Source organism: Mchenga conophoros, linkage group LG4 (assembly GCF_057382185.1).
Source record: "Mchenga conophoros isolate Kocher_MC1m ecotype Shallow Benthic linkage group LG4, M_conophoros_male_GT1.1, whole genome shotgun sequence".
Taxonomy (NCBI): domain Eukaryota; kingdom Metazoa; phylum Chordata; class Actinopteri; order Cichliformes; family Cichlidae; genus Mchenga; species Mchenga conophoros.
This window is the reverse complement of record NC_140529.1, coordinates 4,758,979-4,778,548: the sequence shown is the minus strand read 5'-3', so window position 1 is coordinate 4,778,548 and position 19,570 is coordinate 4,758,979. Positions and strand designations below refer to the sequence as shown.

General features: G+C 43.4%; 1 protein-coding gene across 2 annotated transcripts in view; it reads left to right on the top strand.

Annotated features, from left to right (window-relative positions):
* fbxl16 (F-box and leucine-rich repeat protein 16) overlaps nucleotides 1–17,774 on the top strand; it is a 28,934-nt gene extending 11,160 nt beyond the window's left edge. Inside the window, exons 2-7 of one of the 2 annotated variants that reach the window (XM_085270005.1) lie at nucleotides 6,858–7,563; nucleotides 9,099–9,341; nucleotides 9,505–9,770; nucleotides 13,948–14,032; nucleotides 14,233–14,296; nucleotides 15,670–17,774. In XM_085270005.1, coding sequence (XP_085126131.1) covers nucleotides 6,865–7,563; nucleotides 9,099–9,341; nucleotides 9,505–9,770; nucleotides 13,948–14,032; nucleotides 14,233–14,296; nucleotides 15,670–15,818 — 1,506 coding nt within the window. In that variant the 5' untranslated portion in view covers nucleotides 6,858–6,864 and the 3' untranslated portion in view covers nucleotides 15,819–17,774. Of the gene's footprint in view, nucleotides 1–6,857; nucleotides 7,564–9,098; nucleotides 9,342–9,504; nucleotides 9,771–10,580; nucleotides 14,033–14,232; nucleotides 14,297–15,669 lie in introns of those variants that run through there. The other variant, XR_014892115.1, reaches the window with a different exon arrangement.
* The last annotated feature ends 1,796 nt before the right edge of the window (nucleotides 17,775–19,570 follow it).

Sequence of the window (19,570 nt, the reverse complement as noted above, 5' to 3'; positions counted from 1 at the left end):
TTTAATTTAGTTAAGTCTGAAAGCTTAGGAGAGACATTAATACCTAAATATTTAATATTTCCGGATTGCAGTGGGGCAGAGGAAGAATTATGGAAGGAGCAGTTAATGGGGAGAACTGTAGATTTTGGCCAGTTAATTGAGTAATCTGAAACTCTTGAAAACCAGTTTATTAAAGTAATTACCTCAGAGAGGTTGGTTTGTGTGTTTTGCAGAAAAAGCAACACATCATCCGCATAGAGACTGATTTTATGTTCTATGTTCTTACATTTTATGCCCTTAATTAATTAATTAATCCATCCATTTCCTTCTACTTCTTCCGGGGCCTCCTCCCAGGGGGACATGCCCAGAGCGCCTCACCCAGAGCGCCTCACCCAGAGCGCCTCACCCAGGAGGCATCCTTGGAGAGTAGCGACTCTACTCTGAGCCCGTCTCGAATGAAGGAACTTCTCCTATCTCTGAGGGGGAGGCCGGCCACCCTTTTTTCTGCCACTTATATCTGGGATCTCGTTCTCTCAGTCACTACCCAGAGCTTGTGACCATGGGTGAGGGCAGAGCTTTGCTGCCATGCTCAGCTCTCTCTTTACCATAAAGGACATGCAGCATCTGCATCACTGCAGTCGTGGCCTCAATCCAGAGCGAACTCGGCCACCACCCCATGTAGCCAACAGAACCACATCACTTGCAAAGAAATCCTGGCCACCAAAGTAAAGCCTTCCTGCACCTTCTAATTCTTCTAAAATTATGAACAGGATCAGTGACAAAGAGCAGCAATGGCAGAGTCCAGCTGCCACCATGAGTTTGACTGATTTCAAGCTTCTCAAATTGTTGTATAGGGAACGTACAGCTTGTAGCAATGGGCCACAGACCCCATACTCGCAAAGCACTGTGGTCAAATGCCTTCTCCAAGTCCAAAAAGCACATGCAGACTGGTTGGGCAAAATCCCACGCACCCTCAAATCTCCTTGAGAGGACAGAGAGTTGGTCCAGTGTCCCACAACACGGACGTATCTGAGGTTCGACTTATGGACAAGTTCTCCTTCCCAGTATTCTGGCATAGTCCTTCCCAGAGAGGCTGAGGAGTGCGACCCCCCCATGTACTCGGGGGTCTGGTCCATTCGAGTCTTGCCCCCCATCGCCATGCGATGTTATAGAGATGTGTCAACACAACAACCAGGGACTGAAATATCTAGATTTATTTTAATGTCTAACAACAAACAAACATAACAAAAACACACTAAGACAGTACACACTGTCATACAACCAAAGCCTTATTCGAATCTAAATTTTGCACTACTTTCCTTCAGCTCTTTGAATTTCTTAAAGCCTTTCTAGTTAAAGTCACAGTGCATACATACACATGTGTGCAGGTGCATTTAGCCTCTCCTGTGGCTCAGGGGAGTCCTTATAGTGTTCAGAGTTAAGCAGCACGTCTCAGCTCCTGCTGTGGTCGTGTGGGTATCACGGACAGTCTCAGATTACTGACCTGTAGCATCCTGGTCTTAGCTGATAGGAGTGGCATGCTAGCAGTTGTACTCTGACCTTTGACATCAACGAGACCTTTTCTCCCAGAGAGCCACAGCACTGGATATTTTCTCTTTTTCAGACCATCTCTGTGACGTCATGTATGTTTCTCAAACACCAGCCAACCACATTCACTCAAATCATCACCATTCTGGTCCTCAGCTTGAACTTCACCAGGTCACCTCGACCTTGTCTAAGTGCACTGACTTGTTGCTAGGTGACTGACTGATTAGATATATGTGTTAGTAAGCAGATGAGCGGGTGTACCTCATGGAGTATATGCTTGGCACATAGATTTATTCTTTAAAGGAAAAACAGAGATAGCAGCAGGACCCTCTAAGAAATGCAGCAACAGGCGGTCAGCCTGAAACTGATATTTGTGCCTTATTCCCAGTCATTTTGTCATGTATTAATATTTTTATTTACAGTGTAGTTTGGCTTTCTGGTTTCCTTCTTGCCCAGTCTTTATGTGCTCTGTCTGGCTTGCTGATTGGATGCCTTTGTATCACCCCTGCTTTTAATACTACTCCACAATTTGGGTTAAAGACATTTATTTTATTCTGTGTTTTTGCATGAATGCCATCCATCACTTTCTAAACTGATGGGCCTGTATCAGTGGTGACAGGGTGGAGGGTCGGGTAGACCCCGGACAGATCAGTGTGTGCAAGGCTAACAGGAGAACCCACACAGAAAGGCCCCGGCTAACTGATGGATAACAGGCTAACCACTGCTCACGTCAATTTTATTTATATATCACAAAATCAAACAGCTGCTTAAAAGTGCTTTATAGATTGCCTGAATTATTTCACACAAACTCTTTGCAGTTGTTTCAAATATACAATATTTCATGAACTATTATTTTTTTAATCAGCTAGCACTGTGGGAAACAGACTCTGACACTCCACAGCTGCACCCACAGTTCATAATGCTGAGTAAGAATCACATGTGAGGGAACAGACTACTGATATTTCCTGCTAATGACAATATTGTATGTGTACATGTGTTTCCTCTACTCGGGAATGTTGGATTTCATTGAGTGGTTTCCCTGTATTAGTTCTTTTCCTTAAACTTGTTACATCTGTAACAATGTGTTATTTAAATAGTCTGTTACAGTTACTGTCTTGGAGCAACTGTAACCCGCATCATTTCCTGTTCTGATTCTGATTTAGTGCTTAAAGAAAGAGAAGCCTGTAATATGGGACAAAAATCAAGACAATTTAATTCAGTTCAGTTTCATTTAAATAGCACCAAACTGTGACAACAGTCACCTTAAAAACATTTAATATTGTAAAAACTCCAATAACACAGAGAAGCCCCCGATAATTAAAGAACCCTCTGTGAACCCTCGGGGCCAAAAATCTCGGTTTTTTTACACAGACTTGGCTATTTCATGTGAATCAGCTAAATTGTGTTTAGCACTGCTGCTACGTGGCACAGCAGACTGTGTGTAGCATCACTTTGTGTTATCTGTGTAGTCTTTATGGTAAACTTTGCATCTGTGATATCAGAGGGACTGTTCCAGCTGTCTTTGCTCTGATGGGTTCTCCTGACGTTACTCTGAAGTGTTTGCTTTCTGAAACATTTCATTGTGCTCGCTGTAGCCACAGTTGCTGACAACACTGGCGTATTATGTAATGGATGAACCTTGTTTATGCTACTGCAGAGGCAGTGCCAGTCTGCTGAGGAGCTGACAAGACATGAAAGTGAGAAAATGCACAATGTGTTCATACTGAAAAGTGCCTTTGTTGTGCATACATGCACATATAGCATATAGCATCACATCTAGCTGTGTTAATAGAATTGGACAGGGAGATAGTGCTGTGCGTCTGAGCACCACAGTCACCATGTTATATAACTGAGTGGTTTGAGCTTTCATGCTACTGATACAGGGAGGGCACACAGAACAGGCCTCACTCCTTTACACTGTGCTGTCTTTTACTTCGATATCATGTCAGGTTCTTTTAACGTTAGCAAGAAGACCGAGTGTTCAAATAACGGGGTCAGGGCTACCTAACACATTCCAAACGATGCAACATGAGGGTTACTATCTCACACAAGACTACAGACTGGCAGCAGATGGGGTTTGAACCAGCAACCCTCTGATTAGTAGATGACCAGCCTGACCTCCTGAGCTACAGTTGACTTACCTCCAATAGCAGATGTTACAGTAATACCAGCCCTGGTAGGTTCTCTGATGGCAGACTGGTCCTGGCCAGCAAAGTGTGAATCACACTGAAACATGTTAACTCACCTGGATCCAGGTTATCCAGGCCCCACCCTGGAGCCTGGTCTTGGGGACAGCTACATGTGTCAATCCTCCTGTGGACCCTCCGCCCACAGAAAGGCCACGAGCTTCTAGTGCAGTATGGACTGGGCAGCGATACTTGTGGGATTATCTCTGGGTCTTCTTAAGCAGTGAGGGAAGGAGTGAGGAGCGCTGTGGACCAGCCTGTCATGGTGAACAGAGAACAAAGCTGTGGATTTAGCTCTTCAAATGTTGTGGGTACTGACTGAAAGAATGAGATGACAGATATAGGCCTCTGGTTTCTGAGCTCTCCCAGATACAGAGACACACTGAAAGGAGCCAGTGAAGTAAAGGTGTCTAACTACAGTGCCCCCAGATGGACACAACAGACGGGAAGACCAGGGTAGATGCTGAGATTATGTTATGATGTCCTGCCAGAGGAGCCAGAGGAGGAGGCTGGGGAGACGTAGGGGCCTGCTGCCTGGACTAGGGTTGCCAACCGTCCCTTAAAATACGGAATCGTCCCGTATTTCGAAACAAAAGTACACGTCCCGTATTGAGCTAATAAGGGACGCACTTTGTCCCGTAATACAGTGAGAATCAAAAGTAGTCTATAAATGTTAATGGAATTAACACTTTGTTTGAAAACATAATTCCTAGCCCCTCTCCTGCTTTGTGACCAATGAGCTGACAGCACACTTATGACAATTCAGATTACCGCTCATCTCATTGGTCGAGGAAAGGTCGCTTGCGGAGAAAATACCGGAAGACAACAGATGACCACAACAAGAAGCATGGCCAACAGGGAAACAAACGCCGACTCTGCGGTGCAAGTCTCGGATGACAGTACACCTAAAGCTGGGCAGACACTGCGATTTTTTCAGTCACGTTATTCAGCTCCTGCTCAAACTGCACGATTGACTCGCAGGGGTTAGAAGTTGGTAGGTCACGATGCAGGTCTCACACTATACCGCCCGATGCTCTGATGCGACCTGAGTGCTCACACTGTGCCTCCATAACATGAAGGTTATAACAGAAAATCTGTCGCTCTCCCTCTCTGTCTTTCACTCACACAGACACACCACCAACATCAACTTTGCTAAATTGCTAATGAAAAACATGATCAGGCAGCTGTGATTGAGCAGCAGTGTAGATCCAACTATTTTCACGGTTGTTGTGGTCGTGATAATTTCTGAGGCCACATCGAAAAGGCTCGGATGAGCTTTCCAAAGTTCTACAAGTTGTGCCTCCATCGCTTGTGTCCAGATCACACGCTGCACAGCCGCACTGCTCCGTCTTTTACACCAACGTTTACGTGTTTGCGCGCGAGCAGTGTGAGCGGCTGTGGTGACACCTTCACGAGCGATTGATGATCGGGAGCTGGTCGTGAGGTGTTAATCACTTCTCGTTACCCCACGTATACTACACGATGCACGATGAAGGCCAAAATCGGTCCGATCACTCAAAAATCGGCTCAAAATGGGCCAAAAACCGCACAGTGTGAGCCCAGCATTAGAGCAGCAATGTTTGTTCCCCTCAGAGAAAGGGAAGAATGGGAAAAGGAAAACACCTGGCTGGAAAACGTTAATATGGGCATGTGCAGTGAATATCAGCGCTATGTGGCCAGAAGTGTGATAATATAATTTATTTTGTGTAATAAACAACTGCAAGGATGGATGATTACAACAAATAGATGACTAATACATAAAAGTAATACATAGATGAATAATGATGATGAGTTATGATGCGTAATCATGGGAACAAGCGGGTTTACAAACAGGAGCAGCTGATTAGCTTTAGAAAAGCTGAAATAATACCTCAACTGAAGCCAATTGTACTAAATGCACTAAATGTGCACTGTTACAAGAATATTTTTCTTTCTATTGTTTTCTATTATTTTAAGTTAAGCAGGACAGAGTTCTTTTAAAGAAAGATTTACTTATATTCTCAAAAGTTAAGCATGACAGGCTTCTGTTTAAGAAAGAGACCTGTTTTACTGTGTTAATGTTGTCATTTTGAGCTAAAAATAAATGGCTAAATGATCATTTGTTTCACATGTGTTCATATCACAAAGAATAGAATATGCATCTACTTAAATCAACTTCAAGTCAAATGGTTAAAAAAATAATTTCACACACAAAAAAAGAGCTAGAAAATTCACCACACTGGGAAGGGTGAAGACAACTGGGTCGCCCAGCCCTGGCCACGAGGTGTCCCTTATTTATTTTTCAGGGAGTTGGCAACCCTAGCCTGGACCAACAGAAGGACTTTGTTATTCAGCTGCTGCTAAAGGCACAGCCTTTACTTTGAAGGCGAAGCAGCTCTGTTTCCAGCAAACAGGACTTGTAAAGAATTCTACATGACTCCTACATACAGAATGTGTGCCATTTTAAACACACAGCAAATTCAAAATATTGGACACAACAAGCTTCTGTTTATGAAAATTTACAACATCATGTGGGTAGAATAGCTTTCAAATAAGATGTCAGAGTTTTCACAGTGGACGCAGTTTGGTTAACTTTTATGGTAGCTACTATAATTTGTATGAAACGAATGTTTAGGAGTATAGCTGTAGTTACTGGCTTAGATCAAGAGCACGACGCCAAAGGAAACACACCTGTCCCTCGCACGCCTCAGCACCTCTGCTCTTCCTGGAAGGCCCAGCTGGAAGCACAATAAATGAAACAATATATTTAGACAAACAGCATCAGATCTGCTCACAGTGGTCTAATGAAAGTAGCCATATTTCTGATAGGGATAGTGAAGACTGACGGGAAAGAAAGAGGGGAAGACGTGCAGGCCGCGGGCTCAGCTGTGCAGCGTGTGGTCGTCTGCTCATTCCAGGAAGCTAAACCGGCGCCCATGAAAGCAGAGATTTAAAGAAATTATAAATCTGCAATATCAGTTTGAATAGTTTAAAATGACCTCAGATGTGTTAGTCCTGCAAATCAGCAAATTGTTTAAATCTAAATTCATAATCTTTTCCACAGAAATGTGTTAGAATAGTAATTTTTCATTCCTCTGTAAATTTGTCTCCAGTTTTGTCTTTCAGTGTTTAACGGCGCTCTTTGCATTTGCTTTCTTTCACCAGATTCCCAATGTTGAACATGTCCACACCGAGTGAACTGAAGTCCTCCTGTGTGACTCGTAACGGGATGGTGAAGCTGCCTCCCAGCCAGCCCAACGGCCTGGGCAGTGCCAGCATCACCAAGGGGACGCCTGCCGCCAAGAACCGCCTGTGTCAGTCCTCCTCTGTACCCTCCATCCTTCCTCCTCCACCATCTTCTCTATCCTATCACCATCACCACCTGGATGGTCCAGGTATGCCCCACGCTGCAGCTCCTCTCCTGCCCTCTGAGCCTGGGAAACCTCTGGTGGGTCTGAAACCATCTCTTTGCCAGCTTCCTCCTCTCACCCTGCCCAAACCTGTACTGCTGGAGCGCCAGCTCGTTCTGGATGAGAAGCTGCTCAACCGGCTGCTTTGGTACTTCACCACAGCGGAGAAATGTGTACTGGCGCAGGTGTGCAAGACGTGGCGCAAGGTGCTGTACCAGCCTAAGTTCTGGGAAGGAGTGACACCCATCTTGCATGCTAAAGAGCTGTACACCTTACTGCCCAATGGGGAGAAGGAGTTTGTCAGCCTCCAGGCCTTTGCTCTGCGTGGATTTCAGTCGTTCTGTTTAGTCGGTGTTTCAGACCTTGACATTTGTGAGTTCATTGACAACTACCCGCTGTCCAAGAAGGGTGTTCGGTCAGTCAGCCTCAAGAGGTCCACAATCACAGATGCTGGTTTGGAGGTAAGTCGCAGTGTGTTTGGAATAAAACGTTCAGTCCAAGCCATACCTGCAAAAGCTCTTCCTCGCAGTTTCATCAGCAATGAAAGCACCACCATTGATGTACCAATTTATTATCACTATTTGTGGATCGAGCCATTAAGAATGTAGATTCTACTTCCCCGTGTCTTAAATTGCATTTGTGTTTGATCTTTATGAACTGCTTTTTCTTCTCCTCTTTTAGTTCATGCTGCACCCTTATTTGAAGATGAATACAGTTTTTGTTTCCAGACACCTGGTTTCACCTGTTAGCACGCACATTACTTTCATTCATTCATTGTTCTCATTTCTGAAGCACAGCGTGAAGCACAGAGAAACCACCTTTGGCTCACTTTCCCTGACACAAACCTCGTGAGTTTTTATCACAGTGAACAGTAGAACGTGTATTTTGCTGAGACAAACTGGTGACATGTAACCAGCAAAACAGAGATTTTAAATAACTGGCAGCTGTTGTACTTTTACCCAAACTGTTTCTGTCTTTAAATCAGTTTCAGCCCTGATATTTAAGGCATCACTGCTGATGACACTAATGCAGCAACAATATTATAAAAGTCTGTGAATTAGACTCTTTCTGCGGAAAATAAAAGGACATATAACCAGTGACAACTGTTGCATGAAACATGGGATTGATGTGTCAGTAATGAGAGCAATGATGGATTTTGCATAAAAATGTTTCAGTTGTATTTGCGTATATGTGTTAGCTCAGACAGCTGATTTGTCACCTTGATCACTGAAGCTTGATTGATCGACGGTCTTTGTCCTGCTGACAGAGTGCCAGTTTAGGTTTCTGAACACAGAAAGTAGACAGCTGATCACTTCATGGTCAGCTTAGGTTTGTGCTGGAGCCTGTGCCAGCTAACGCGTGGGGCTAACGCGTGGGGCTAACGCAGGGCTAACCATACACACTCACATTCACACCTTTCACTGTCCTGTGGGAGGACCCCACAGTGATTGGATGATTACTAGATCTTTTAAAACTGGCTTTTAGATCAGAATTTATGGTTCTCCTGATCACTCTTATTGATTAGCTAGTCCCCACTGTGGCAGTGTGTCAGTAATAGCAATCACAGCTTTCTAACACATGGTATATTGAGAATGAAAGATTGTGGGCTTGAGTTTCTTTTCATCCATCTCATTAATCTGAGCACAGATGTAGATTGTATTATTGCAGGTCTTTACCTTATAATAAGAGCCTTGAGGCATCTGTTGTTGCCATTTGGCGCTGTATAAATATATAAAATGAACTGAAAGATTTGCATGACTGCTGGTGTCAGTGAGCTCACCATAAAACCTGTGGGTTTATTGCATGTCAGACACTACGTCTGATAGTGATGACCTCAGGACTTTCTCTCCTCGCTCTGTAGCCTCATACAATGATTTCATTCATTCATTTTTTTAGATAATATGTTGTCCAATGTTTGCTGTCCAGCACTGGCTCAGGAGACTTTACAGTGTCTGTGGGTATAATTACATTTCACATGTTATTTCTTGTGTTTCAGGTTATGTTGGAGCAAATGCAGGGCCTGATGCATCTCGAACTGTCAGGCTGCAACGATTTCACAGAGGCTGGCCTCTGGTCGAGCCTCAACGCTCGGCTCACGTCCCTCAGCGTCAGTGACTGCATCAATGTGGCGGATGATGCCATTGCTGCTATCTCACAGCTCCTGCCCAACTTGTCAGAGTTGACCCTGCAGGCTTACCATGTCACTGACACAGCCATGGCCTACTTTACTGCCAAGCAGGTAGGAAGTTAAAATAATAATGATATAAAGTGCTGCCTAGTTTAGCTGTCCTCAAGCTTTTTTCTATATTGGACTTCTTAGAATCCAAACAACTTTTTGGCTTCATCTTTCTTAATTCCTTACTAGTTACTGACATAATTAAAAAAGTAAAATTCCTCCACAGGGCTACACCACCCACACTCTGCGGCTTCACTCGTGCTGGGAGATCACCAACCATGGTGTGGTAAACATGGTCCATAGCCTGCCAAACCTGACTTCTCTCAGTCTCTCTGGCTGCTCCAAGATCACAGATGATGGTGTTGAGCTGGTCGCTGAGAACCTGCGCAAGCTCCGCAGCCTGGACTTGTCTTGGTGCCCTCGGATCACGGACATGGCTCTGGAGTACATTGCCTGCGACCTGCACAAGCTGGAAGAACTGGTGCTGGACAGGTGAGTGTTCTTTGCCGTCCTGCGCACGTAGACGGAGTCTGTAATCAGGTCATATTCATACAAAAGGAAGTTACGATAATTAATCCGCTTCAGTGGCAATAAAGATACAACTCATGCTCATGCAGGTATTAAGGTTAGGGATAAAATGTTTACTGGGCAAAGGTTACAGATGTGGAGGTGTGTGCTGTGTTCTCATCCATCTAGCAGTGCTAATCTGCAGCCAGCATGAACTTATTTTGCTTAAGGTCACTTTAATACATGGAGGGCCTGCTGTCTGTGAGAGCTGAATAGTGGACAACCTGCTCTACAGCCTGAGTTGCAGCTGGTGTTTTATTGGTGCAAGAACTTGTAGACTTGGCCAATTTATCTTTAACACAGTGAGGATTTAGTGTGCATCAAGTGATTTTCTAATATTTAAGTGTCTATTTCAGTCCTCACATTTGAAGGCAGCACCTATGCGCCACATGTTAGTGTCCATGGCAAGGCACTGAGCTCCTCTGCTGTCAGTGTGAGGAGCGTTTGTCGAGTGCAGTAATGTTCTGGGACAGGAAGAAACATTTTCATTTAAGGCCTTTACACACTACACGCATAAAATCTATCTATAATAAAGCCACTCACACTGAATCTGCAGCTTTCATTTTTTAGAACTATAAGCATATCTGAACAATCTGATTGGGCAACAAGTGCACTTGTAATTTAAAACACACATTGGTACTATATGGAAACAGTAATCCTATTTTACGTCAGACACGCAGGTAGATGCTGCTCCGGGTCAGTCGGCTCTCTGAAATGATTTCTCTGCCTCCTCAGATGTGGTCCCAACTCTCCCAACAAGAGCTCACACTACCCCACTCACATCCTGAAATATGCACAAACGCAGTCGTGAAGCAGCTTCCACTCCTGGATCAAACCGTGAAATCCTCCCCGCTGCCGCCTTTCCTGGGAAATGGATGAACCGAGAATCTCACTCTCTTCCTTTTCTTATTCAGAAACACAGCTCATCATCGCCTAATGTCAACTTTGTTTTTTTCACAGTGTGTTTTTGAGGATGACGATTTGTAAGAACACTTTCAGTGTGTGTGTACACAACGCACTGAAAGTTTGCCTCTGAAAAATCAGAAGTTCTTCTCACTTTCCCCCAACATGCTCAGTGTGTAAACACCTTTACTCATTCATTATTCATGTAACAATGACAACATGTTGTTGCTGTTGTATCATAGCCTGCTGTAGTTAGATAAATAATATTAAATATAACACAATTTCAGTGAAAACTAAACTTCAGTAACACAGGAAGTACATTTGGATTCCATCAATGTTCTGACTCAGGATGGCAGGGGGCCAGAGCCTATCCCAGCTGTATAGGCTGGACAGGTCACCAGTGTGAGCTTGATTATGTCATTGGGGTACTAATGTGTTTGTGCTGTGGGGCTTGACACTTCATGTAAGCTCACTTGTTATTTTCTAATTTAAATTCAATTCAATCTTATTTGTATAGAATCAACATTCTCCTCACTATTATTAGGTAAGACCCTACAATAATACAAATGACACCAACAGTCAGACAACCCTCTATGAGCAGCACTTTGGCGACACTGGGAAGAAAAAACTCCCTTTTACCAGGAAGAAACCTCCAGCAGAACCAGGCTCGGGGAGGGGCGGGGCCAGTTGGGTGTGACTGGAGGAAGATGGGATAAATAACACACTGTGGAAGAGAGCCAGAGATGAATTATAATGTATAACTAAATGCAGAGAGGTGTAAAAACAGACAGTGAGTGAAAAGATAGTAAGAGAAGGAGAAATGCTAAGTGAATCACAGGAAGCCAATCTAAGGGAAGATTCAGGCTCTAACTATATGCTCTGTCAAGAAGACATGGTGTCTGTTTCCAGAATGCAAGCTGCTTAGAGACCATATTTCTAAGCTTTTCAGGGCCGAGTACAATAACCTCAGTTTGATCTGAATTAAGAAGCAGAAAGTTAGCGGCCATCCAGGTCTTTATGTCTTTAAGACATTCCTGCAGTTTAACTCATTGGTGTGTGTTATCTGGCTTCATGGACAGATAGAGCTGGGTGTCATCTGCATAGCAGTGTAAATGTATGCTATGTCTTCTAATGATGCTGCCTAAGGGAAGCATGTATAATGTAAACAGAATTGGTCCTAGCACTGAACCCTGTGGAACTCCATAATTAACCTCAGTGTGTGAAGAGGACTCTCCATTTACATGCACAAACTGGAGTCTATTAGATAGATATGACACAAACCACTGCAGCACAACCATGGTTCAGCATTCTTTAACAGTCTCCTTTTACTTCGGTTGCTGGTTACACACAGCTGGCTGCAGCTTTCCCGCCACTAGCCACACACACTGACAGCAACAAACACAACACAGACCCTCTTTCCCATTCTGAAGCCGGCGGGGTCATGATTGCGGATGCCGTGCAGGTGCGTCCACCTTCCCTGCAACAGGATCCCAGACCGCGCCCTGACACAAGTACTTTTAATGCCTGCAGCATGCTCTAATCTCTGTAATAAAATGTATTTATTTAAATGTAACCATTCTGGACCACACACTCAGCTCTTCGTCACAGTCTCAGACTGTCCTGTGTGTTCTCCAGCTGGCCCATCATTCCACTCTTTGTTTATATTGTAACTTACTTAACTTAGTTTTCTAACTTACAATATCCGTATATGCCGGATACCGTACCAAAGATAAAATACTTTCAGACTTTTGCAGATATAGATTTTCGGTTTGATGTCCTACAATTGCATCTCTTCCATAACATCCTGCTGCACCTCCAACTTCCTCGAAACAACAAAAAGGATGTAAATCCATCCCTAGTGACTTTCCCAGTTCTCATAGTGAATTACTGAGACACATCATCTCAAACTGAAAAAGTATTTCACATCTCAGCAACGAATGCCTCCAGTTGTAACTGATAAGTGCTTCTGTTTACATCGCGTCAGTGAAACAGTCACGCAGGGTTAGGAAGTGTGTTTACTGCTGTTTTGAGAAAGCAGATGTATCTCCATCCCAATCCCTAGCTGACTAGATTTTTGAAAACCATGACATCAGTCTTCCGACTTCAGTCTCACCTGTGACCTCTGAGACTGTCTCCTTCCATACTGGTAGGCAGGGGCTCAAAGACAAAAAGACAAGCAAACATACAATCAAGCATCAGCTCTCACTGCCTGCCTTCCCTCACCACTGTCTGATGATCCTTCCAGTCTTGTAACTGCAATAATGTGCTCAAATCCTCGTCCCAAAATCTTTATTTTCTTACTAAGTTTCCTGTCATACTCACAATTAAATACATTCCTGTAGCCAGTCTGAGAGTTTAAAAAAGGATCCTCACGGTAAATAAAATACCTCAAATCCTTGTCAGCAAAGCAATTACAATGAAAATACTTTGAAAGATCCTGCAGTGATTCCAGATCCCAACACACTTGGTGGAATTCCACTAAAGTAAAAAGTCATATATCTGCAGATGTAATCAGTTTAAAACCTACATTCAGTTATAATTTTACAGTGACAATGTGAATTTGACGTTTTGAGGCCCTCCTCACCCTGATAGGACAGTAGAGTCATGGCACTGATGTTTGAGACCTCAGTAGTTTTTCTTAATGTGTAAAAACTTAAATATTTTAAATGTAATTTAAATGTAAGTGAATGGGTAACTATACACTGATATCCTCCCTGCTGCTGGAACATCTGGAGGGAACATTTGTGTTTGCAGACACACACACACCTGACTTTGTTGGCTGCTGTTTGGTTGCGAGGACTGAAAGTTGAACCATGTGGTTTTCCAACATTATTCTAAACTATTTATGAAGTTTATTCACTCAAACACACTGTTTCCATGTGGTTTCCAGTTCAGAGTTTCAATAGAATCACAGTCAGAATTCAGTGTTTTGTTTCTAAATTCGATGGATTTGACAGATAGAGTTTTGCTTCTTTAAATTCTGCCAGGTTTCCTTTGTTTGGCAAATAGCATGAATACAAACGCTTCTTTCTGACCTCTTTTACAACCTCGTCAACATCAAAAATAAATGTCATGATCTGCTCTCTGAGAGCACGCTGTAATAAGAAAGTCCTGTGTAACCACGTCTACACACAGTCCTCCACTCAAACGTGGCGTCATTAGATGAAGGTGTAATGTTGCTGATTGTGTGTGATTTTAGGTGTGTACGGATCACAGACACAGGCCTGGGATACCTGTCTACCATGTCATCATTAAGAAGTCTCTATCTGCGCTGGTGCTGTCAGGTAACAAAAACATGACATTTATTGGAATTGTAATTTAAAAAAAGAAAAAACAAGGCAGCGTTAAAGATACAGCATCTGTACATGCTGCAGTGCAGCTATAGGAACAGACTGTAGCTGACACCATACAGATCTTACTTCTAACATATTATATCCAGGCTAAGCAGTTCTGGAATTTTGAATGTCATTTGTCGTTGTTGCAGGTGCAAGATTTTGGACTGCAGCATTTATTTGGCATGAGAAGTCTTCGCCTACTGTCTCTTGCAGGTATGATCATCTTGATCCATCTTTCCCCAAATAAAGTCCTTTATAATGTGGGTCTGTTGTATCTGAGTTAGTGACATGCTTTCAGCGTACAACCCTGTTTGTAATATAATATATGGAAATAAAAACAGAAGGCACTGATTTCCAAATAAAAAAGGATTAACCAGGCCTCCAGATTCCTTTATGGTTTCATCTGGTGACATTTCAAACACACCTGCTCTTCATCAGACAAGAAACATCGAGCAGCTCCATCTGAAATCGTGTGGGCAGTGGATGGTGAATGCACAGGTGCTTATACAGCACTTTTCTGCTCTCCCAGAACAACAGTTAGCTATTCTGTGATGGAGAGTTTATCAAAGAGTATTTAGACACTGAAATGGGTCAAAATGCATGATGTCTCATTATTATGCTAATTTCCTGCTGACCTCACACAGGCTGGCCAGGGGCAGCCAATAGGATTGGATGTGGCCGGCCGGCTGAACAACGACTGTGCCAGTCCAAAGTGTCTGAATGTGTCAAGTGTTTTGACTGACACTGTAATATTAAAAAAGGTGCAGAATCACACAGCTAGTTAAGTTGAGTGCAATACTCGGTTTTGTTTGCTACAGAGTCTTCTGAAATGAAATATATGCAGGGGTCACATATTTCAAGAACTTAGTTGCAAAGAAGTCGTGAAGTTTGTCATCTGCAGCACACAGACATGAAAGCATCTGTATGTTAGCGGCACTCTTGCAGGAGTAACTGGTGTACAGCTGTTCCACTCTTCTAGACTAAGAATCCAAATGTCCTCTCTGGGAGTTACAGTCCCTGGGAGGGCATGTGGGAGTCCTGTTACCACTTAATAAAAACGGAGATCTAAAGGACTAGCTTCAATATTATAACAACTCAACCAACCTCGATGTGTTAAGCATCTGTCGTTTATTATTCCACCAGAATGTAGCTGCCATCACCAGTGTGTGAATGTGTGTGTGAATGGGTGGATGACTGGATGTGTAAAGCGCTTTGGGGTCCTTAAGGAATAGTAAAGCTATACAAATACAGGCCATTTACCATTTACCAGAATAACCAAAGGACTAAATGAGGAAATATCCTTTAACAGAATAGGAGTGTGCAGCCAGTGCACACGTGCAGTGTGCTCCTCTGCTCTTTTGTCTGTATGTTGTTCCTGATTCCACATTTTGAGCATCTGTATGATTATGTGATCGTAAATGTAGGCTGTGTGCTGTCGCTGTGACATAACAAGCCATTAGAAAATATCATCATTTTCACTACTGACAGGCTTTTTATGGAATAAATATTAATCACCGGAGAGAAGCGATCAGTGCTTTTCTTTAGCAAGCCCACAGCTGAAGTGTTCTTCTGCTTTGTTCTCCTAGGCTGCCCCCTGCTGACCACCACTGGTCTGTCAGGCCTCATCCAGCTACACGAGCTGGAAGAGCTGGAGTTGACTAACTGCCCCGGAGCAACTGCTGAGCTCTTCAAATACTACTCGCAGCACCTGCCTCACTGCATGGTCATCGAATAAGGCCCATGACCGACAGACCACCATACTTCCTGTTTTTCTCACTCTTATACTAAATGCTAACTGCTCCTCTTGTAACACTGTTGCTCATTACCTGACCCTACACCCAGCCCGTCTTCCTCCACACCACTCCATTGAGTAGACTGACCCACAGCTGGACAGAGAGGAAGGAACTCAGACGATGGTACGTGCCAGACCGGGACGATAATGGGATGGTATCTGAGGAGATGCTGGAGCAAAGAGTTTGATGTAACATCTTGTCTCAGAGCAAGTTTTTTTCCTGGCTGTTGTCTACAGAGAAGAGCGCATCTTCAAAGACTCTGATAGTGTTGACTTAATGGATACTGAAGCGAGTGACGGGCAGATGCAACACGGGAAATAAGAGAAATGGAAAGATTGATGTGTTTTAGCTGTTGGAACTTACATACGCGGTCACACGCCGTAAACATCCTGTATATGGTGAAAGCAGTGAGTGTAAGTCCTCAACACCACGAGGACTGACATCTCAGACTGAACCCATCAGTTGGTGTAATATAAACGCTTTATTCGTTCTTTTTCTCACAAGTATTTGGCGCTTCAGTTTTCTTTGTTTCGGGAAAGCCATATGTCATCGCACCATACACCACATGCCAGCTGGAAAAAACAAGACCAGTTCAGTCAGTGACGACAGGGATGGGAACATCGCTCTTTTTCTCCTTTGTGTGTGTCAAGTGTTCGTTGTGGACTTGGAGCGACCCATCATTTCGGAATAAAGTCACCACTCCTGAAAACTAAAGTAATAAGAAACCACAAACAAACAGTCACATCTGTTCACGTTTGGTTTGATTGGGGGGTTTGCACTCCGGTGTGTCCATTTGGTTTTGTGCTCCTTTCTACAGTTTTTGCACACAGGTGTAGTTTACAGGCCTGGAGGAGACACGCTGAGAGAGTCTGCTGACGATATGATGCTCGTGTCTGAAATGGTGAATAGAAGTGAATTACAAGTTCAGTAAAGGGGTTTGACTTCCTGAACTTTGAGTGTCACGTTTAGTGTCTGAATTTGAAATTGAGCTCACTGAAGCTACTTATTTATTGTGTGCAGTTTGCTAAAGCCAGGTTACTTTCAGGCAGTGAATGCAGGTGGGTTGCTGTTGGTGTTCAAATCAGAGAAACTATTCAAAACTACTTTAAACTATTAGAACAATGTCCAGTAGAAACAAAGTCTCATTGGTGAGAAATGTTGCCACTAAGCCACAGTCAGAGAAATCATTTGCTGTAAAAACAAACAGCATGAATGAGGTTTCACATTTTCAGTCCAAACTGGGCTCTAAGCTGCCTTCTTCTGGCCACTGGTTGTGTTTGTAAAATGACACTGGTAACCATGACATCAGTAACTGGGAATCCCGCGGGTCCCCTCCTAAAGACAGGAGCAGAAGCAGACAGGTGTAGGTATGCCGACCCTAACCAAACCCCGCTGACCCAGTCGACATCAGCTGTAAACTGTAACGTGAGCAGCATAACACTGACCAGGGCTGTGGACCGCTGAAGCGATAACTACTACAGTGTTTGATTCTACAGTACATACAGTAGGTAATAAAAGACAAAAGCTCCCCGTAAGCCAAAGAATCCGAGAGTCGTTTTCCACCCTGACAGAGAGCCTCCATCCTGCCTCGCTGGTTGAAGAGACGTATCAGCGTCAGACACCGTTTGCTTGTGACAAATGTTGCTTAAATGTGGCTGCTTGTTTCTAAGTGACGACGGTGAAACGGACCGACTGTACGAACAATGTAGAGCATGCATGTTTTTAGTTGCCTTTTTGTTACAGATCGGTTCCTTTTAGGTGTTCTTCAGCATTTCTTCATTGGACATGAATACATTTATTTATTCATGTATTTATTTATTTATTTAAATCAGTTTGTGTCTGATGTAATTTATTTATTGAAGAGATATTCTTAAATCAATTTCGTGTTTGTTTGAGAACTTGCTTTTAATCTGGACTTATTTCATTTATTGCTGTCACTGCTGCGATGATTATTATAACCACCATGAACCACTGACATCAGTGAAGTGTCCGAATACACAGAAGCATCTTATTTTCATCTGTTCACTTCTGCTGACTGTGTTCCCCTTTCTTAAAAGTAAGGGAGCAGAAATTGGCAATTTTGTATCTATTTGTGATTGTCCTGAATATGGCAACAAAATTTATATACACACACACGCACATATATATATATATATATATTTATTAGGGGTGCAACGATATTCGTATCGATATTGAACCGTTCGATACAGTGCTTTCGGTTCGGTACGCATATGTATCGAACAATACAACATTTGTAATTTATTTTATCAACTTTCCTTCTGACGATGCTGTCTGTGTTGAGCGCTCAGTGAATCTGCGTTCGACTACTCCGCCTAGGCTCGACAGTGCAGCCTAGGCGGAGTAGTCGAGCGCAGATCCACTGAGCGCTCAACACAGACAGCATCGTCAGAAGGAAGAGCGCAGGGCAAGCTAGCGAGACAGAAGTTAAGCTCTCCTTGCAACATGGACCCACCCTCATTCAGATCTGGCGTTTGGAATTATTTTGGTTTTCATGTGACGTATGACCCTGAAGGTAAGCGAGTCATGGACTAAAGTAAAACAGTATGTTGGATGTGCCATGCAATGCTCAATTACATGGGTGGGAACTAGTGTGTTAGCGCAGTTAGCTCGTTAACGTGTTGGCCGTCTAGCCCCATGCACAGGGCGATCGGCGGTAGCTCGTTAACGGAGATTTGCCGTGTTGTGGCGTTAAGGTCATTTCAACGAGATTAACCTGAAAGCACTAGTGGGAACACAATGAATATGACTGCACATTTACACCGACATCATCCTAGTGCAAAGACAAAAACAACAAGCATGCTACTAACTTTAGCCGAGTCATTTAGACAGCTGTTAGCACATGATTCTCCTTATGCTGCTGAGAATATAGCCCAGAAGAAGCGGATAGTATAGCTTTTATTTTGGAAAGAGACATTTCTCTGTAATAAACTCTCTTTTCCAAAGATGAGTGATTCCTCAATCAGATACAGGGCTCGCAATATCGCTAGCCCGACGTCCCAGGGCTAGCGATTTTTCCAGTCGGGCTACCAAAATCTATCTCTGCCCTGCCCGTCGGGCTATTGTAGGAAAAATATATGTCAATGCTTTTGCATTCTTTCAGAAATGTAGCTGGGTAATTATGTCATTGGCATCGGTGAGCCACTGTCAATATGTGACATATTGAAATCGCGTTTGAATTTGCGCTTGTTTTTTTGCTTTCACTTTGCAATCGTGCGAACTGTGTATAGAGAGCGACAGCACTGATCTGTGAGTGATGATAATTTGCGCACCAATTCCTCTGACATCGTCTTATTAATCGTTAGCTTACTATGCAAACATGACAAGTGAAATCTCCCGCAGCTTAAACATGTGAGAGGTTGATCGTGCAGAGAATCGCTGAGCTTATGTGTGTGTGTGTAAAAGCATTTCAGTTCTGCTGAGCCAAATAAGACAGGTCAGGGTGAAGAAGTGACAGCCAAAGAAAAGCTTACCACAAAACGGAGAAGTTATGACAAATCAGACTATAAGGCTAAAAGAAAGTGCAGCTTTATGGTTTCATGGACAAAAGAATTTCTGTGGCTGCAATATGACGAGCTAAATAACCAGGGCTGCACATAAGTGGTCCGCAGGTGCGCATTCGCTGTCAAAATAAAAAACATGCACAAGGGTTAGGGTTAAATTTAAAAACTATACT